The sequence below is a fragment of the Phlebotomus papatasi genome, chromosome 1 (assembly GCF_024763615.1).
Source record: "Phlebotomus papatasi isolate M1 chromosome 1, Ppap_2.1, whole genome shotgun sequence".
In the NCBI taxonomy this organism is placed as follows: Eukaryota; Metazoa; Arthropoda; class Insecta; order Diptera; family Psychodidae; genus Phlebotomus; species Phlebotomus papatasi.
The window spans coordinates 5,486,419-5,508,997 of NC_077222.1; the positions used below are offsets into that span (position 1 = coordinate 5,486,419).

Genomic DNA, 22,579 nt, shown 5'->3' on the forward strand with positions numbered 1-22,579 from the left:
AATGCCTGGTATTCTCCTTCCACGTATATATCGTCCTGTGGAAAATTTCCCACGAGACACTTTTCCAAATGGTAGAGAAGACTCTATGGGGTTCTGTGTGTTTTGTGGACCAGAAAGAGAGAAAGAGTAAAATCAAACCACTAACACAGATAAATGAAGAAGTTTTTCCTCAGCCAAAAGGATATATAGCTAGGGAATTTGCGGGAAAATCTCTTTTAAATGGCATGAGAGACCGTTTCTTTTTTTTGGAAAAAAATAAGTATAGAGAGAGAGTATTTTCCGAGATTTATCCCTTAAAAACATGCTTGCAAAATTCAATTTGAAATTTCATTGAGAATATCCGCCCTTTCATTTCCCCCCTTTTGAGGAAGAAAGGTCAATTGCTGAATTTACAAAAATTTCTCACTGAATTTGCGCTTTTTTTTTATAGAACACATTTACAGCATCCATTTGTCCTGAAGGAGAGATAGCATAAATTTAGAATAAATCTGTGACGTATTCGGCACATGAGAAAATGTACGTCATACCAAAGTGAATTTCCATCAATTGGGCATAATGTCGTAATTTAGAAAATGCGTGATTTCATCATTGAGACGAGATGGGGAAGGGAGAATCGCGCGCGGAGATTGGAAAATAGATGGCAAATAGACAAAATCGTCATACGAAGAATATATTAATAATCTCCTACAATGTCATATTGAGATATTTTCAATAGAGAGATGTGGCTTTAGATGAGGATATTATTGAAAGAGAGTGAAAATTTGTTTGGCCCCAATTTTCATGCAAAAATACGCTGTCGTCACTCTTTTTTTTTCATCTGCCGTCAATTAAATTAACAACAGTTTTAGTCATATCAATTGAATTTTTAGTTTTTTTTTTATTTTGCTGTATTTTTGATGCACATTTTCCATCAAAATTTCCTGCAAAATAGAATATTTTAATATCAATCACCAAAGAGAGAGAGAGAGCTTTTGTTTGGGAAAGCTACAGGCGCTACAGGTATTGCACGATGGAGGCGCCTGGTGAAATTTCCTCCCTTTGAAATTGCATTTGTTTATTGGTCGTTAATTTCTGCTCTATATTCCCTGCATATTCAAAGCGATGTTTCACTCAAAAGGTTTTAATTAAACTGATCTACAAAGGTGAAAAAATAGGATGCAGGGATGCATTAAATTTGCATTCAAAATATGAAACATTACATGTCATCGTTGATCGTAAAAAGCTCACGAATATACAGGCTTTTATGAATGCTTTTAACTCTTTTTAACCTTTTGAAAATATCTTCTTTATCAGAAGCAATTAAGTTTTAGATCAGAGGCGTGCAAGAACCGTTGAAACCGAATAAACGTCAAATGAAACATGTACGTCAATGGTCAAAACGCTACCAGAATAAATTTATTTTGACGTTTATTCGGTTTCAACGGTTTCAATGGTTCTTGCACACCTCTGTTTTAGATATATTCGGCCACTAAGGACGACAAAGATACCAAAATTTCTGGGAGGGCGAACCTGAGTTGAAGTATCTCTTATCCAATGATCATCGGACTATCATTCTTTGACACAATTTCCTATCAATATTCATACTCTCTGAAATATGATCCTTTAAAGAGGATCATTTTATTCGTTTTAAGTATCAAGCTCGCCCTTGAAAACTTGTACGTACTCTGACAAAATGTCTTGTCAAATTAACAAGTAAAGTTTGTCAAAAGAATATTTTTTCCAAAAATGCTAAGTTTTATCAAATTGGAAAACAACATCCTTTTGATAAAATTTTAACAAAATCTATTTGTTCGTTTAACATTTCGCAGTATATTTTACCACAATATAATGTCATATTGTAAACTGTACACGGGATATTTTTCTCATCTTAAGTGATCCTCGAATACACTTTGTCAGTGATTTCTTATTCTTTTAGATTTAGGGGAAAGTACTCTCCCTTCGAATGTTCAATGTGAATTTCTGTTCAACGAATAATGTGAATATCTTTTATTTTTCGTTTGAGACTTGAACATAATTATCACTAAATTATCATTAATTGATAATAAGCTAACTATTATTTAATAGAAATGTGTAGGGGAGGGGAAGAACTCAAAATTTTGGACAGTTTATAAATTTGGACACTTTGAGGGTAAAATTGGACACTAAAAATAAATTGACTAAAATTATGGATTTTTATTCCAATATTTAATGAATAATGAATTCTATCTAAATATTTGTTCTTTTTGGAAGATTTTAACTTTTGAAAAATATAAATTTCAAAAAAAATATATAATAATATAAAAAAAATATTATATTATTATATTATATATTATATTATATTATTATATTATTATATTTAAAAATATAAAATATAAAAATGTAAATTTTGAATATGATTTGAGTTAAAATTGCTTTATTGAAACTTGAGTCTGACCAATTGCTTATGAGAAATATGACAGAACTTCGTGTTTACCGTACCGAAATCTTTAATGAATGATATGAAAAGTTACCGGACTTCTTGTGTGTATCCTGTATACAATGTGTATCCTATTGAGGTGGATTAGCTGTCCAAAATTAGAACCAAAGTGTCCAAAATTTACAAGCAAGTTGTCTAAAATTTCAGTCAAATTCACCTCGGCGTATTAATTCATTTTTAAGAATTTAAAGGATATTCAAATATAATATTGATGAGAAAAATCTTGACAATCATACGAAAAGCAAGAGATTGGGATATAGTTTGCTGTAAGAAAATTTTCTTTGACCCTGCTCTATATAAATCATTCCTTGATATCAAGAGCCTTACAATTATTAATAAGGTTTATAAAATAATTCCGTCCATTCGTTGTCATATATTTCATGCCCTACAGAGAAAAAAAATATTTCGTAAAATTGTTCGTAATGTTTGTAAAAATTCCTACTGGGGGCTAACGGAATGCTCGTAAATCGTATAATGCAGTAAAAGTTTGTAAAGTCTGTACATTTTTTACAAACATTGTTCATAACATGATCACTTGACGTGCTCTTTTTTGGACTTTTACAACAAAAACACTCAGAAAATGTTCGCAAATTTTTATCAATTGTTCGTAAACGAACTTGTTTGTGGGTTATACGATCTACGAGAATGTCGTAAGTCCTCAGTAGGAATTGCCAAACTTTTTAAACAAAGTTACAGTCCATTTTTTGTGTAGTTTTTTTCTTTATTTATGTTTTATTTTTATTTATTTTTCATTTTTATTTATTTATTTATTTAATATACCTGTACTGTACATAAAAAATGTATATGGCAGTACAGGCTTGATCTCTGAACTAAAGGTACCTTTGTTCATGGTAGATGGTAGATTTTATTCGTGACGAAAGATAAAATCACTTTGCCCGTTCTCATTCCTATTTAAATAATATTCATAAATATAATTTTTGACACGGGAGGACTTTGATAGTTTTTTTTAACAAGTTTTAAGAGAGTTTTCAAAATTTTACTCTGTCTGACCTCAGTTTAAAAAAAAACTTTAATAAAAATTAACATGCATCTAGAGGGGGAGGCCGGGGTAGAATTTGTTAGGGGTAGAATTAGACAGTGGAATGCTAAGGGAAGAGCACCAGCGATCGGAATTGTTCCTAGGATCATCAGGTTATTAGGGTAAAGTGATATAATTTGGAATTAGTGTTACAAGTTGGACAATTTGCCGGAACAAGTTAGACATGGCTTTTTTCTTGATAAATACAGTACAAAATTTTGTTTTAAGCACAAGGAACCAAATTATAAAACTAAAGCATTAAAAATATACAAATAAAAATGAAGTACAAAATTTATCAAGACAAAAAACCCCGTCCAAATTGTACCATTGTCCAACTTGTACCACTGTCCAACTTGTACCACTCTACCCTACCGTATTGTTGCTCCAAATCAAATGAATTTTTAAAAATCATTAGCTAATTTTTATCATTTAAATCTCACAAGAATGCACTGCATTAGCTTAGATTTAATTTATAACACCAATTTTCCGTGAGACACCTGAATAAATTCGTGACGATCCAAGGTACAGAGTACAAATTTGCAATTACACCTTTTTTATTTTTAATAATTTATTGTACAAACTGAAAATTCAAATGCGCAGATATAGTTAAATAGATAGTAAATAGACCAATTAACAAAAACAAAAATACCGAATAGTGTTTTGACGCTCATATTTTCAACTAAATATGGAGGATGTTTCTTAACTTTCCGATCTGGGGTGCTCTTCCCTTATATATTTTTTTAGAAAGAATATCAAGCAAAAAAAATTAGGATGAAAGGAACACCTATTGACACTTTAAGAACTCGTGTCAGGACTTATTGATACCCTACTCTGTATCCTCTGTACCATTTGGAATACGAAATTCGAACCCTTATCCTTATCGAAAAACGTTGATTAATGAAAAAACGTTGCTATAGGGTAAGTGTGCCAAATTTCGGCATAGTTGCATGCAAGCGCCAAAGTCTCAAGTTTGAAATGTAATATCTTTAATAGAAATTGATTTTATTCATTCCTTCTACTTTAGGAGTGTTGCTTAGAACATTGTAAAGAGTTTACCGTCTTTATTTACTTTAAAATCATTCTTAATACATTTTAAAATGAATAAAAATATAGGCATAGCTTTGGTGCCCTATTTCGGCCACCTTCATTCTCATAGTTCCTTGCTCTTCGGGAATTCTTCCAATGTCTTTTTCACGTCATCTCTTTTGTCGAAGTTACATTTTTTGTTATTTTGCATTGTATAATCTCTAGAGTATGTAAAAACTAAAAATTCATGAAAATCCGAGGAACAAAAAAGGTGGCCGAAATTGCAAGCTGGCCGGAATTTGGTACACTTACCCTAAACGTTTTTATTGGATGCATTAAATAAATTTCAACATTTTAACAAGAGTGTCAATAGGGGTTACCTGTGATAGAGGTGTTCCATAATTCCATAAGGAGTCTGATTAAAACATAGGGTAAGTGTGCCAAATTTCGGCATAGTTGCGTGCAAGCGCCAAAGTCTCAAGTTTGAAATGTAATATTTTTAATACAAATAGATTTTTTTATTCCTTCTTTTTAAGGAGTGTTGCTTAGGAGTTTATACACAGTTTATCATCTTCATTTTCACTCAAATCATTCTTATTCCATTTTAAAATAAGTAAAAATGTAGACACAGCTTTGGTGGCCTATTTCGGCCACCTTCATTCTTAAAGTTCCTTGTCTTCCCAGAATTTTTCCAGTGTCTTTTTCACATTATCTCGTGTGTCGAAAAGACATTTTTGTTATGTTTTTGCACTGTATGATCTCTGGAGTACGCAAAAACTAAAATTCATCGAAATTCGAGGAACAAAACAAGTGGCCGGAATTGCAAGCCGGCCGAAATTTGGCACACTTACCCTATTTCTTTACAAGTAAAATGCAAAGAAAAATATCACTTGCTTATGGTAATTCTGCCTCGGTCTCCCATAATAGTACCTTTTTTTTATTGTGAGGGACCAACAAAAACATTTTCTTTAAAAAAAAATACCCATCTAGACGAAGTAGAGTTCAGTTGACAACAGGAAAACAAGGCAGAGGTAAAAGTTTTTAATAAATAGTGTGAATGGGAGGCGTTCACTTTGGCGATAGAGTTGACCTCCATCCAGTAAAAGTTGAAAATTTCATTCATGGAAAACTGGCCTCTAAACGATATATAGCGAATGACACATGCAGAAAAGTGATGATGATGGTGAGGGGCTTGAAATAACACAGGTTCAAAGAATATCACTTGAAATGAGAATGACACAGCGGGGGTGGAGATTTCAGTGGAGAGGTTTCCAATATGGGGTTGGGCAGAAGGTTTGCCCAACAATGTGGCTTTTCAATTGCAATCACTTTTGAAAACCTACACAGAGTTGATATTTTCATTCACAGAAAATTTATTATACATCATCAGAGGTATAGATATGTATATTGGGGAAATATCACCTCTACGGGAATTATGTATAGTTGTTTCAAGTGATGATTTTCTCAATTGTCTCCACATAGCACGTGTGTGAAAAGTTCCTCAAACAATGTAAAGACAATGTGTAGTGTGTTGTCACACTGATGACTTCTTTATCACAGAATCCCACGCCCGTTTTTCCTTTTTGAGCCTCAACCAGGAGAATCTCTCCTCGAAAGTCCTCCCCATCTTATATTTTCCAATATTACTGTGGTTTTGCAAAATGGAAAAAGAGATGGAAAATAATAACATGATGAACATGAGAAATTTCCATCAATGTGTCCTCATTTTCAGTGGTTGGGGTTTTGCGAAGGATTGAGGATGAGGGTTGAATCATAATCGAAATTGGAAAATAAAGCTGTGGAGAAGTGTGAGAAAACAATGAGTAATGACGAAATATTGCGGGTGAGAAAAGTTATATATACGGAGGAAAATGTAAAAAGATACATTCTTGATAAAATGTGACAACACATTTCATAACAGCCACACACAAAAAGGGGAGAGAAAACTTTCAGTCATATTCTTTCAATTGGATATAAACAAATTTATTATTATTCATTGCATTGTTGAAGTCAATAGACTTGGCATTTCCCTTCCATTCTCTCTGTATCACCACCATCATCTTCTGTCGTCAGAGTTTTCATTGAGGCCAAAGTAGGATTGAGAAGTTTCTCAGTATGAAATTTTCATTGGGAAAATTATTTATTTAAATGCAAGGGTATAGCCAGTTCTATTTTTTATGACTCTCATCGTGTCACCGATTCTGCAGGTCTGATACTTATTTGCGTATAAGGTTTATTAGTTAAATTTATAAATTAAAATCAAAAGCCTGACTAAGCAGTAATAGGGAAAAATGGGGCACCTTTGAATTTGGCTAGCTTTAAAATATAACTTTTTCTCCTATTTGTAAATGAAACTTAGACTTATAATGTAATTTAGGATAGTTTTTTTTGTATCATAATAAGGTCTAGTTTTATTTAAAAATTGGACAAAAAGACAAGATCTGTTTCAAAATTGCCCCAATTCAAAGATGTCCTACTTCCCCTATGTAGTTTAAAAATAATAAATTGTCTTTTTTCTCGACTGAGAAGTTTGGATTAGATTATATGGAGGAGCATGGCGTGGTCTGTGGACTACAGACACCTAGGGCTGTTCTATAACAATATGACAAAGTCATATGGCAAATTTGAAATTTTTCAAGTTGTAAATTTGGAAGAACTAATCGAATACATGATTCATATAAGTTACTAAGAGTTTCATAGAGCTTTTCCTAATGGCCATTCGTTACTTATTTAGCTTTAATAATATTCTGCTCTCGAAATTATTGCGAACATTTGTCATATGACATTGTCATATTGTTACAGAATTCTCCTACTGGGCTCTATTTGAGCGATTTGAGGCCCTTATGCCAAACCTTACAAACTTTACTCGAGTTCCTTTAAAAACTCTCTTTAGATATTCTCTTTTTCAAAATTTTAATTGTCTGGCTTGAGAATTAAGAATAGTAGAATAAAATGTTTTATATTATTTTCAGATCCTCTCCACAACCCCTTCAAATTGACGTAACGTCTATACCCAACTTTGTAATATTTGAATTTAGCCAGCGGTCTGTTTTAATTCCTAGAATGTCCTTCGTACTCTCTCTGTTAAGATTTAACATGAGGAGAGATCTATTTAAATTTAACTTTAATTTTTAACAGACCTAACCTTAAGAAATATAACTTTCATTTTTTTTTTACAGTTTTTGAGCGCCATATTTTTATTTGCACAACAGAGTAATTAATAGTAGATTATGAAAGAAGACTTTCAAAATAATAACATAACCTAAAATTATTTTAATATTCTGTTCTTCCATCTCGATTAAATTTTAATTAGACATAAGTTAGGACAAATATGTTAGGATTTTGATTATGTTCTTAACGTGCTGAGCTGTCAATAAGATAATCCAATGGTTTGTGTGATACATTTGATCTTATCACGCAAAATGAAATTGCCGGCCCAATATTTAACAAAAAAATCTTAAAATGGCATAAATGCTCTAGACTGGATTTAAATTTTGTTTTTGATTTATATAAGGCAGTGGTGTGCTAGAACCGTTTGAATCCGAATAGACGTCAAAATAAGTTTATTCAGGTAGCGTTTTGACTATTGACGTACAAGTTTCATTTGACGTTTGTTCGGTTTAAACGATTCTTGCACACCTTTGAATAAATTCTAATTCGGAATCTGTTCCGAATTGGAATAAAGAATTTTCCCATAATAATTACAATAGGGTAAAATAGGGTAATTTGGAATCATGTCTATTTTGGAATTTTGAGATTTTCTCACTGTTTCAGATGGTGAAAGAGAAAAAGGAAACCACGAAGAAGTACAAGACTTTACATTCAAGAGTACTCATTCGTTGTTTTCTCTTGTAGTCATCTAAAACTCTCGGGAAATCTCACAGTTCCAAATTAGACATGATTCCAAATTACCCCATCTTACCCTACTAACATTTTTATTTTTTTACCACCTATGTCGCAGTTTTATTTGATCCTTTGTGTTCCAAATAAATCGAAAATCAATTTGGAGCAAGTTCTGAATTAGATTATTCCACTTTATGTGATAAAGTTTCATAAGACGTTTTAATAAAAGCGTACTTTATACGAACTAATAAACTTTTAATTAATTGTGGCAATATAAATTTGGCATTTTTTATCTGATATCAAAAATTTTGTCTTTAGGATTTTTATTATTTTAAAAAATAAAAATAAAAACCCTAGGATGAGCGTGAGAGTTTTTTGGCTTTTAATTTTTAACTGAGAATTAGGAATACCAAATTTTTACTTTTAATATTTGTGTTTAATTTATTTTAAAAATCCAAAAATTGACAAAAATGTCACTATTTTTATTATTAAGTTTGCAACGCGAACGACAGGATCTTGCTTCAATTAAAAAAACCCTTTTCTTATTTTTTGTAGAAGGACGTCTTTTTGACAATTGTTTTATGTCTCTGGCACACCTTTTAGATAAGGAAAATTTAATAAAGTAAAAATTCATACACTTTTCTTTCACAAAAGTTCTGCATAGGGGAAACTGGGGCACCACCAAACACGGGGTACTACCAAATAGTAATTTTTATTTCTAAACTATAATTGGACTATCTCGACCATTCCTTCAGTGGACAAGCATCCCTACAGTGCCTAGGTCTTATCCTTTGAAGACGAATATCCGTTTAAAAAATCGCAGTGTTTGGTTGTACCCCGTGTTTGGTGGTGCCCCAGTTTCCCCTATATCTATCCTACTCTTCTTCTTCTTCTTCTTTTGAACATCACAACAAATTTAATTTAGTTCAATCCAATTTTGTTATTGAAAGAAAGGGATATACTTACGCAAATCTTTTCAAAAAGATAGGAACACGAATTTTGATTTCATTAAATTTGACCGATCTAAAAGGTGTGTTTAACAAACAAATTGCAAAACTATATTTTAATCGACATTTTTTTTAGAGAAATTATTTCTGACAAGGATAGTTAAATCCCAAAAAAAATTTGCAGTAGAAAACCCAAAAAATTACATAAAAATTGTTCAGTAGGGTAAGTGAGGCACCTTTGAAATTGTGATTTTTCTCTTATGTTTAAATGGAACTGAGCCATATTATAATGCAATTGAGCTTCTCAGTCTGTTTGTGCAGGTAAATTATATCACGATAAGGCTCAATTTTATTAAAAAATAGGTGAAAAATCCCAATTTCAATGGTACCCAACTTTCAAAAGTGCCCCACTTTCCTTTCTAGAATACTTTTTAGATCAGGAAAACTTCATAAAATCAAAATTTTCATCATTTTCTTTCTCAAACGTATTTCACATGCCTAATGTCCTACACTGAGAAAAAAGGGTACAATTAACTTTCCTTCCTCATAATTTTAACACTTTTCAGGTGTAAAAATATATCAACATTTCTTAATGTTAATTTTACACCTTTTTAAGGGTAAAATTAACATGAAAAAGGGTAACTTTAACCCGTAATACACCTAAAAAGCATAATATTTACACCGATTTCGGATCAATACTGCAGCCTAAAATAAACATTTCCGGAATGTTATTTAAGTTTTTCGAATTTCTCTCAGTGTACTATTTCGCACTCAAATCTAAATTGATTTTGTCCTGATGCTTAGAAGAAGAAGAAGAGTACGAAAGAAAGGGATGGATATATGCGCAATATCTTTCAGTTAGAAAGAAACAGAAATTTTGATTTGTCATGAAATTTGGTGAATTTAATAAAGAAATATTTCCTACAAATTTTCCCAGTGAAAATTTCTCCTTTAGTTTTCTTTCTCTCAGAAAGATTCATCTCTTGCCTGAATGACATAGTCTGTTTATTGGGATTTTGTGTAAATTTTCAAGAAAGACCATGGTTTGAAATGCTAGTGAATGAGGATGTCTCTTTGTGTGTCTACAACTTTAGCTTTGTTTACTACCAACACCCAAAATTGTGACTAACTTTCCTCACAAATGCAGAGGCATACAACTCCAATTGCAAAATTGCAGACGTAAATTGGATTTCCCAATTTGACGCAATTTTCAATTTATGTTCTAATGACGATTTTAGTGTTTGGAAAGTGTGTCAAAAATATTTATGCCATTTTGATTTTAAACCAATTTACTTCAAGGGGGGCTAATTCGAGGGTTAGAGTGATTTCGGTTAAAAGCTTTCTGCCTTTTTTTGGGGGGTAGGGAGTAGGGACTAGGGAGAGGACTTTTGTAGTGCCAAATTGGGTGGGATTTTGTGAATGATTGTAGCTTTTTGAGGAGGTTTGCAGGGGGGGGGGGGGGGAAGTGTGAGTTGGCAATCTGAGAAAATGGAAATTGTGGGTAAAATTGGGAGGAATGAATTGAAATGAACCGGGGGGAGATATCATGTTTGTTGTCCCACTTTTTGGTTATACGCATTCACAATCCTCTCTCTCCCCGTTGCTATTGCATTCGGGAGCTGCTGACGTCATTACACAATTATCTACTTGAGCTCTATATACCCAGGGAGGACTCTTTCATGAAGGAGAGCTTACTGCATTCACCTATATATTTAGCAATCTCTCTTTCTCTCGCATTGCCACTCTCTCTCTCTATTTGGAGACTATACATATTTGAGCTTTTCCGACGCACAGAGAGATAGGAGAAAGCTCTGCGGGAGAGAGAGAGAATTTTTGTAGGAAAAGCGCACGCGACATTTCTTGGATGTGCTTCCGAAAGGGAAAAACAGAGACAATAGGATATCCACCGGGGGGTAAAAGGAGATCTTTTCTAGCATCGGATGATTCTCTGGGTATTGAGATTGGCAAAAGGCACAATGACTCGGTGTGTGCGTTTTGTGGGCAAAAAAAAAACCGCGCACTCTCCGAAAGCTCTCTCCTCTCTCGCGCGCGCGGCAAAAGTTTTGTCCAAAGAGAAAATCATGAGATTCTATGACGTCATAGGAGGTCACCGGCCTAGTTTTAATATTATTCCAAATAGCACTGTGTGCAGAATGCTACGGGAGGCTGCTGGGGGGGATGCTGACTGAAAAATAAACATCATACTCCTGTCCGAGTTCTCACATAGAGGATTTGTTTCCCTTTTTTTTCGGGGGGCATTTTCAGGAAAATGCAATGGATGCAATGTGTTTGCAGAGAAATTGACCAATTTTTTTTCCACTCTTTTCCACCCATTTCTTTGCAGTGTGCAATTTTATTGTGCATGAGAGATGTGTGACAAACGTGGTGACGCCTTGTTCAGGAATAGCCCCCAGCATCATCAAGAATCCCGTCGCCCATTGCTGGTCCGAGCCGACACATCACAAGAGGAAATTCTGCACGGTGTGTCGGAAGCGACTTGACGAAACTCCCGCCGTGCACTGCATGAGTGAGTATCGCTTTTTCAGCATATTTTCAGCATATTTTTCAGTTTTTTTTTTCGAAGCGTTTATAGGGTGAGTGTGCCAAATTCCGGCCAGCTTGCAATTTCGGCCACCTTTTTTTTTGTTCCTCGAATTTCCATGAACTTTTAGATTTTACGTACTCTAGAGATTATACAATGCAAAAGAATAACAAAAAATGTTTCGACAAACGAGATGACGTGAAAAAGATATTGCAAGAATTCCTGAAGGGCAAGGAAATCTGAGAATGAAGGTGGCCGAAATAGGGCACCAAAGCTATGTCTATATTTTTATTCATTTTAAAATGTATTAAGAATGATTTTAGAGTAAATAAAGACGATAAACTCTTTACATTCCAAGCAACACTCTTTCAGAAGAAAGAATAAAAAAAATCAACTTGTATTTAAAATATTACATTTCAAACTTGAGACTTTGACGCTTGCATGCAACTATGCCGAAATTTGGCACACTTATCCTATACCTTTTGACAAGGGGATGATTGGGAAATTGATATGAGCATTTATCCTGAAAGATGGAATTTTGAAGAGTTCTCTGGGGATGAAAACTACTATCAATACCATGTACACAGCAAACTTATAAGCTCGCTAACTAAACAAGAATTTCAATTTAAAATAATTAGAAAAGTATTTCTCAAACAATTTCGCATAATAACATCAAACGGGAATTCTAATATTCAGCAAGACCTCTCAACACAGAGGGTTCCCTAGAATTTCAAGTTTCTACACACTTGTTTTTTTTTGGGTAATTTAAATTAAATGTAATCACTGAGAAAAAAGGGGAGTCCTATTAACTTTTTTTCCTCGTAACTTTAACACTTTAGGTGTAAAAATATATCAACATTTTTTAATGTTAATTTTACACCTCTTTAAGTGTAAAATTATCATGAAAAAGGGTAACTTTAACCCATAATGCACCTAAAAAGCATAATACTTACACCGATTTCGGATCAATAATTTTAGATTTAGATTTATTGAAAAAAAAAGAATGTCTATACAGTGTATTTTACATTCTATCAATGATTTTGCGGAAGTCTGAGGCTCAAGAACAAAAAATACAAGACAGGAAAAAAAACTAAGAAAAAAAACAACTAAACAGCTCGAAAAGAAACAAAGTCCAGAAGAAGTCTCTGCCTCTCATTTCTTGGGAGAGTGTTCCAAATGGAAACACCCGCCACAAAAAGAGTCTCAAATGCAGGGTAAAATTAACATTTCCGGAATGCTATTTTAACTTTTTCGGATTTCTCTCAGTGATTGAGACATCTGGGACTTAATGCCTTCAGCACACCTTTTAGATCAGGAAAATTTCACGAAGTCGAAATTTGAATCCCTTTCTTTCTTACACGTTTTGCGTATGTCTGTATTATTCTTTCGTTCTCTAAATTCGATTGAGCTAAATTAAATTTGGTGTGATGTTCAAAAGAAGATGAAGAGTGCGAAAGAAGGAGATAGTCATATGTGAAACGTGTGAGAAAGTGATTCGAATTTCGACTTCATGTAATTTTCCTGACCTAAAAGATGTACCGAAGCCTAGTCTCTGCAGAGTGGCCTTCCAAGTTGAAGCCAATTTCTTACTTTCACATACAAATGCGCATGGGAATGTTTCTGCATTCGCGACCGTTACACGATATATGTCAAAATTGAAGTGAACCTTGTGTGCAAGACTCTGAGCCTTGTAAAGAGGTATAAATATACTATGTATCTGTCCAAATACGGTCTTATTCTGAGAAGTGTAAGTTCAGTTTCTGATCAATTTGTGAATTGGCTTCAAAGAACTCCATATAAAAAACACTTCGCCGGGGGCTAGACCGGAGCTATAACATTCAGGATTTTATCCCAGAACTTAAATTAAATTATAGTTTAAATTTAAAATTGTTAAATCATGTTATGACTTCGAAATAAATTGGCAATTAGGGGAGGGTAGGGCAATTTCTCGAAGTTCAGTCATATTCAAACTTACTAAGTCTCGTTTGTCTCTCTTGGGGGTTGGATATGGATATGTAAAAATATAAAGCACAATTAGCAGATGTAGTCAAGTGTGCTAATCCGGGCAATTTGCTATCTGGATCGTTTATGACTAATCCACTTAAAATAATATTTTTATTTTTATTTCCGTAATATAGTCACTACAGTAACATAATATAACTATTCAAGTTTGAGAAAAAGCAAAAATAATATATTTATCCATTAAATAAGTGAGTGTAATCGACTCATTTCAATCGTGTACCAGCTGGGTTCTTCACTAAAAATTTTCTAACAGTGATATTTTCGCTAATGACAACAACAGGTTGATTGAAAATATTTATTGTTTTTTTCTTGTGAAAAAAGTATTTTAAATCCAAAGGTTTAATTAAAAGTAAATTAGCGAAAAGGTGACCCAGTTAGCGCATGGTGACTTCCCAAGGGGCATTTGATATCCAAATAATGTATGTCTCAAATGTAACCAACATATTTTCGACGTAATCGAACTATTTCTTAAAAATATAATGTATGAACGCAATGGATGTGAATTATATGAAAATTATGTGCCTTGAATGTCAGTATAATAACTTGACTAAAAATTGTATAGAAAATATCAGTTATTTTCTATTAATACATTTAATACATTTTGTTTGATAAATTCCAGTTAATATTTTGTTATTTTCCCTTAAAATTACGACCAAACATTTTTGATCTATAAACAAGTCATAATATAATCTATTTTTGAGTGAAAATGTATAAAACTATGTCAAATATTTCTAAAGTATATTTATCTTACACATTCATGCCATTATGTTCACATAATGTCGTGGAATTGTATGAACATCATGTTCTGATATATTTTAGTTACATTTGTTCCATAAAAGACACAAGTTATATACAACTTGTCTTCTTTTTGTATAACGCTGCCAGATTGTCAAATTCTACTTTGTTTACTAAGCAGAAGTTCATCTGCGAGTGAAAATTTGTGAAAAAAGTGATGTCTCACATTAATTAGAGTCCTGAAGTGCGCCAGCGTATGCAGAAAAATCGAGTATATAGATGGAAGGGATTAAATTTTACAAAGTAAGTGCAAATGATGGAAAAATAGTGAATTAACACTTCGTTTGTGAGAGCTAATCTTTTCACCCTTTAATTGCAGTGTAACGCAAGTACAAGCGTTAGGACAGTTTCCAGATCATTTGTCGTGAAATCAAATTGCAGAATCAGAGCTCAGAATGCAGAAAAAGTTCATCAAAAGCATAATTTTTCAGTGTTTTGATATTTTTGCTGTGTAGTGATATTAGTGATGTAAGAAGTCTACAATGTAAATATGATATACGACATCTTTTAAATATAATCACTAAAATATATAAACGTGTTTTATTTTCTGCTTTTCTTACTTATTCGGGTTACAATGTCTTGATTTTATTTTATCGGAACAAAAAGAAAATTATGGCGTGGAAAAATAAAGAAAATTGGCGACGCCAAACTCAAATTAATGGAAAAATGTTGCACAAAGCATTGCAATGCATTGATATTTGTCCAGATTAGTGTTTAAAGGGATGTATTCTATCAATACACCCAGTAAAAATTTGAGAACCATAAGTTTTTTGAATGATGTAATGTAAAATGCAATAAATTTATTCAATTTTGTTTTATTTAATTTATCAGCTTTCCCTTAAGAATTTCAAGTCAGGAATGAAAATTTGTTCACTAATATTTAATCCTCTAACGGAAAACATTTATTGCATTAAACTTTCATACGCGATAAAAGTGCACGAGGCACAGAAAATGTGACTGATTCGTTGAGGAGGAAAATATTTGAGCAAGTCTTAAAAGAAAATGGACAAGAAATGAAAGTTCTTCAGTCGATAGTTATAACATTGGTATTACAGAGTGATTATATTTTATTTAGTCATAATCAATACATTTTACCGTACAGGATGACTTGATTAGGTATAAAATAAAAAATTGTTATATTTTGGGTATAAAAATTCCCCATTCACCCGAATATGGGCCTCTTTTATACGGTTATATAGAAGAAATTTATAAAGTCTTCGCCATAATTTTCGTATAGATATCAGACATCTCTACTCATTTATGGCGATAAATGCTCCTTGGGTATTTCAGTATTATCATTATTTCATAAATTTTCTTTAATATTTTTGATAATTTTTTTTATATTAAGTTTCTGAATGAAACAGTGAATAATTCTATGGATTTAGAAGAAGAAAAAAAGAATTTCATTCGTCCTAAAACAAGCATTTAAGTAGCACTCTTCGGAAAACGATCCAGTTACCCCACATTACTATAATTATTTATTATCTCAAAAATATTAATTTACAAAAGTATGCGTGCGTGAAACTACCCCACCCTTTCCTAGGTTAGATGGATATTTGATTTTGAAATAATGTTATGAGTTTCTCTGCATGGGGAATGGGGACTCTAATTCATTCCCTAACTAACCTGTTCTGTAGGGGAATTCTGTAGTAGGGTAAATGAGGTAATTTGGAACCATTTATAATTTGGGACATTTGAGATTTTCTCATTGTTTCAGATGAGCAAAGAGAAAACGAAAACCGCGAAATAAAAGAATAAGACGATTAAGAAGAAAAGGAACAGGTTCTATTCCTTTTGAATCTCTAAAACAGTGAGAAAATCTCAAATGTCCCAAATTGTGGTTCCAAATTACCTCATTTTGCCCTAGTATGACAATGTCATGACAAATTTAAAATTTTTGATATGTGTTTCTTCCATCCTAATGTCTATAAATACTGGCCAAGTAAAAAACGCAACGAATAGTTAAACTATTTTAGTGCTAGGTCCTAAAAGCTGGTCTTAAAATATTGCGTTTCCATATTGGTTGATAGCCAATTAAATATTATTTTACCCGGTCCGGAATTCGGAGACCTTTAAAATAAATCCAAACTTGTCCAAATTGGTTAAGAAATATGCTTTATAGACCTGTTTTTATGCGATTTTTAGGATTCTTTATAGAACGATTATATCGCTCATTGCAATTTACATGGTCACAACTCGTTCTTAGCATATTTTCGGGTTCTAATTTGTTGTGAATAAACATTTCACGATGATATCTGGACAAAAAATTTCTCACTTCTTTTGTATTTGTTTGAGAACTATTACGCTGTTTGAGCGCGCGAAACGGCTTTATCTAAACAGAAATTTTGCATACTCTCAGGAGACTTCTTTTGAATAAGTTACGGAAACACCGTAAAATATGCAAAATATTATCGGCTCCAATTTTTTGGGTTATTTTTAGCGCCAACTGTTCATAAGTTACACATTTCAAATTCATCGCCTTAAAAATTATACATTTAGGGTAATTTCAAAATTGATTTCACAAATGAGCTCCAAAAATGTTTTAAAATATTGTCATTTGTTCGTAAATTTTTATTTACCTGACGAACATTTTACAAACATTTACGAGCAAGTGACAAAATTTTACGAACATTTTTTGTGTGTTTACGCACATTTCCGAACAAATGTTTGTAAAAGTACAAAAAAATGCCCGCCGCCAGCTCTAAAGACCAAACGGTAAGAGATAGCGACTTGGGACCTAAGGGAGAGCCCCCTCCCTCTAAGTCGACTCAAGGATCGTTAACATGCCCCTCATTTCCCCCTACCCCTCCCCTTCCCCTTAAACCATGTTTTTTGGAATTGTTCGAAAACGCGTCATGCGATTTTTTTTTTCATTTTTGAATATGTTTTAAAGATTACCCAGGACATTTCGTTCTTAGACAAAAATAGCGTTGACTCATTCCTAATAATGGTTTTTCAAGGTCAAAGGTTAAAAATACACTTGAGAACGCATTTATCAAGCGTATGGGGTCATGTTTGGGCTCGTTGGAAAAGTCTTGGAATTTCCTATATAACTGAACCGGTCTCAATCGGTTCTGAACCGGTTCATAGCCGATAACTAATTTTTATCCGAAAATCGATACTTTTAAAACAATTTTGGAGGATCTTTTGATAATATAAGAATCGGTTCAAATCGGTTGGGAACCGGTAAATGGTAAATGATACAGGAAATATAGTTATGCTTCTTTTAATTCGAATGGGCGATATAATTTGCTTTTTCAGTAGAATCTTCCGAAAATCATTGGGAAATATCAATTACTCAAAGAAAGCACTTTCGTTTCGATCTCAAAGTCATCATTAGTTCTCAAGTCTTTACGAATATCCTCTGAAATTTGTTCAGGATTTTTATCAGGAATACAGCAGTGCATAAGAGGGAATGGGAGCAATACTTTGATCTCTGATAAACTGATGTGATTTCCCTGAATAATTGATACAGAGATCGATCAGTAAGCCTCTAACGTCGATCGTAATTTCAAAATAATTTCAGTCTGTGAGTACTTTGCTCATGTGGAGTGTCAGGATTTTGCTGTGGCTGATTGCAAGGAGAACGCCACGTATGTCCCTGGCAAGGATTTAGCGTCTGTGAAGCATCAGCATCACTGGCGAGAGGGTAACTTGCCGCAGACATCCAAGTGTTACCACTGCAAGAAGTCCTGCTTCTCTTCCGAGTGTCTCACAGGTGAGTAAATTTCTGTGGTCTGGATTACATCCCCTGCTGATTTGCTCCATCATTACTCCTTACTATTCTATATAACATTCTTGCTTTTCAAAAGGCTACCGATGCGAATGGTGCGGTGCAACGTGTCACGGTGGCTGTCGCAGTCAAGTGAATCCCGAGTGCAAATTCGGTGTCCTCGAGCCAATCTATTTACCGCCACATGCTGTTTCTATACCTCGTACTGAAGTGCCAATGGAAGCTATTATTGGTGTCCAAGTTAAATCAAGAAGTACACCACTGCAGAGAGATTATTCCTGTCGTAAGTACCGAATTGTTGTCCCTCAATAACCACCCTTATTTGTTTTCTGTGGGTCCTCTCTAATCTAATATAATTATTGCATCTCCAGAGCACAAGTATTCAATGATTAGGTGTAGAATTTTTTTATGGCGGGAAATATTTGATTTCTCTCTTTTCTTTTTTTTGTGATTCTCAAAGAAAATTATTGGATTTTAGTGCACAATAAATCACTTTTAGAAGCTTTTATATTCTATTTTTCTTTATTTTTTTGCCTCTAAATTAATTCTACTGTTATCTTACATCTTAGACGATACTCAATGTCTGTGCATAATGATTCTGTCTTGAAAAATGATTCAGAAAATATTTGTGGTGTGAGAGAGAGTGTTGGGGCAAAGAAATGAGATAGTTCAACTATAAAAGAGTGGATTTTATTCAGGACCAGCAATATACAAAACTTATCTTTTCTTTAATGTTGTCCCGTTCTCCATTAATTTACTTTGCAAATTTGGTCAGTTGTAATTGTTTTTAGTAGAGTATCTCTATAGTCGTGAATAGAAAAGAGCGTTTAATGTTGGGGAGAGTCGTTGTGCTTCTCACTGTGCTTTGTGCAAGCAAAACTCATTTGGGGGATTAGTAAAATAAAATAGTCAGAAAATATGAGAGAGATAACAATATAAAATTTTACAGAAATTCTTGAAATTCTATTCGCTTTTTAGACTTTCCGGTAAAACGAATAATTTATAGAACTTGCAGATGGGGTATAGCAATTTAGGTCAAAAAGAATATTGGCCCAACCATTCGGAAAATTTTTAAAAATGACATTTTTTCGTAAGATGTAATTTTCAATATTGTAAGCTAAAATTAATACAGTATACTACAATACTAAGACGGCGATGGACGTTATTTCAGTATACATAGTTACGTCTTTCATATTTTACCATACCTCTGTATTTAGGATACCTTGGTCTCAAAAACATAATTAATATTAATAAATATAAAAGTTAAAAAATGGTAAAAACTAGTAAAGATAAATAAATACATAGGAATGAGTAATGCCCAACACACAATAACTTTTGTTTGTAAACATATTTTCAAAATTGCTGTGAGAGTGAGCGAGATGACTAGAGCTAGATCTCACTCACTCTCATTGAAATGTCAAAAACATGTTTACAAAACAAAAATTATTGTGCGCACCCTATCGAATATTTGTATTTTTTTCCATGAAAGAGCATTTCTCCCATTTCGTTTCCGTCTTTTACATTAAGACGGCGGCAGACGCGTGATGCGAAGAGAAATGTAGAGTTTGAATAAATTACCCGTCAAATAATTTCGTCAGATATCTTTCAGATTTCTGCAGAAAATATCTACACCTCTGCAGAAAATCTACCGAGAAATCTGTAGATATTCCAACGAATTTTATTTGGGCTTGGGACAAAATACGTCAGAAATTTTTGCAGATTTTCTGATGAATCCTGGTGCACACTCAGACGAATTTCTGTAGATATTTTGCCGATTTTCCGTAGATTTTTCTGCAGAAAATTTTCGTGTTTTTGTATCATTCTATTGGCGATTTTTAAGAAATTAATATTTTTGCTCGCATCTTTTTAGTTATCTAAAACGTTTAATCGGTAATGCTTGTTAAGCAGAGCATACCATTTTCTTTGTAACTTCTACAGTGTCTTAATAAATCAACAATATTTTTGTTGAGACAATGGAGACTATACAGATTTCCTATGCAGAAATTCTGCCGAGAATCTGCAGATTTTCGGAAGAATTTCTGCCGAAAATCTACAGAATTTCTCTAAATGTACTCAATATACCTTTACAATTCAAAAAAAACAACCCGAGTAAAATCGGCAGGTAGAGCAACTCGCCAAATAATTTCGTCAGATATCTTTCAGATTTCTGCAGAAAATATCTACACCTCTGCAGAAAATCTGCCGAGAAATCTGTAGATATTCCTACGAATTTTATTTGGGCTTGGGACAAAATTCGTCAGAAATTTTTGCGGATTTTCTGACGAATCCTGGTGCACACTCTGATGAATTTCTGTAGATATTTTGCCGATTTTCTGTAGATTTTTTTACATTCCAGACTTTCCAGACAGCTGTGTCTAAAAAGATGGAATATTTTTCACTGAAGTTTGCAAAATTCAATAGAGTTATCGTGGTAGTATCACAGTGTTTATATAAAATAAAGATTTCTGCGACGCCGTGTTATAAGTAGAGAATAGTGAAGTGATAACTTTAAACACACTGTCGACCTAAATTTCGTGTTTTTGTATCATTAGATTGGCGATTTTTAAGAAATTAGTATTTTTGCTCGCAGTTTTTTTACTTATCTAAAACGTTTAATCGGTAATGCTTGTTAAGCAGAGCATACCATTTTCTTTGTAACTTGTACAGTTTCTTCATAAATCAACAATATTTTTGTTGAGACAATGGAGACTATGCAGATTTCCTATGCAGAAATTTTGTCGAGAATCTAGAGATTTTCTAGGCAGAAATTCTGCCGAAAATCTACAGATTTTCTGTTAGAAATTCTGCCAAAAATCTACAGATTTCCTCTGAATCCGAGTAAAATCGGCAGGTAGAGCAATGATTTGACGGGTAATTACCTTCCCGATTTGAGAGCTCTTTCCGGTTGAGTTTTTTTTCTGTATCGATTCGAAAGTATATGAGAGAGAACTAACCTTAAAACCAGTTGGAACTTCGAATCAGTGCTAAAGCGGCAAGTACGTGAACTTGCACTTTAGGTTTCTGGTAAATTTTCGAATAGGTTTGGCTTGGCTTTGGAGTTTAGGGGAAACTGGGGCACCACCAAACATGGGGTACCACCAAACATTGCGTTTTTTTAATCAGATATTCGACTTCTGAGAACAAGGCCTATAGGAATTTATAGTCACTATAGGGATGCTTGTCCACTGAAGAAATGGTCGAGATTGTCCAAGTAGTTTAGAAATAAAAATTTGTGTTTGGTGGTACCCCGTGTTTGGTGGTGCCCCAGTTTCCCCTACCTCTTCGAAAGGTTATTACCGTTATTACTGTATGGAGCCATTAGGTCATGTTAGATCGTTATAGGGATCAGTTCTTTAGAACAAACACTAATGGTTTTGAATAAACTTCTGGAGAACAAGACCCTCATCCAGGCGATTGCCTTAACTCTTTCGTCTCTTTTGGGACTCTGAGTACCCAAAGAAGCATATGAATATTCTATGAAAAACAATGTTTTTTAATTATTCAGAATTTATAAAAATCCGATTCTTGTGGATGATTACAAACTATAAGGATGTCCAAAATGTAAGATATTTTTTGTAGAACCTCAATTAATTCCTGACTTTAGATATTTTTGATTAAAAGATGGTGAAATTGGCTTGCAGCATATGCTGCGGTCCGGAAAGAGTTAAGGGCTTCCGCCTTTACAGGTTCCCTTCCTGGATGGATGTAACAGATGATTAAAATTAATTAAGTCGATTAAAACTAATAAAGAGTAAGGAAACCCACCTTTGAATGTATAGCAAATCAAAATTCACATCTTTTTCCTTCTCATTTTTTTGCATATGTCCATCTCACTCTTTTGCACTCTTCTTCTTCTTTTGAACGTCACAATAAATTCAGTTTTGAGTACACAGTGAGATAGACATATTCAAAATGGTTGAGAATGAAAGGGATGTGAATTTCGATTTCAAAAAATTTTCGAGATCTAAATTTATGATTAATAGTTATCTCTCTTTTCTGACTATTTTACTTACTAATAACCCTTTTTATATGTGGGGCAGCTATTTTACAAATATATTAATAATTCTTATAAAACTTCCTGTGATTTTTTTTCGGGGTCCAAAACTTTACTTTTACTACATCACACACCACTGTCATTTTGATTTTGATTTTTATTTTTCTATCTTCTATCCCATTT

General features: G+C 33.3%; 1 protein-coding gene across 8 annotated transcripts in view; it reads left to right on the forward strand.

Moving 5' to 3' along the window:
* Positions 1 to 22,579, forward strand: part of LOC129798567 (diacylglycerol kinase theta) — an 81,831-nt gene that overhangs the window by 23,868 nt on the left and 35,384 nt on the right. For all 8 annotated transcript variants that reach the window (XM_055841765.1, XM_055841768.1, XM_055841770.1 and 5 more), the window contains exons 2-4: positions 11,655 to 11,837; positions 18,196 to 18,387; positions 18,482 to 18,685. In XM_055841765.1, the coding sequence (XP_055697740.1) occupies positions 11,655 to 11,837; positions 18,196 to 18,387; positions 18,482 to 18,685 (579 nt within the window). The remainder of the gene's footprint in view (positions 1 to 11,654; positions 11,838 to 18,195; positions 18,388 to 18,481; positions 18,686 to 22,579) is intronic.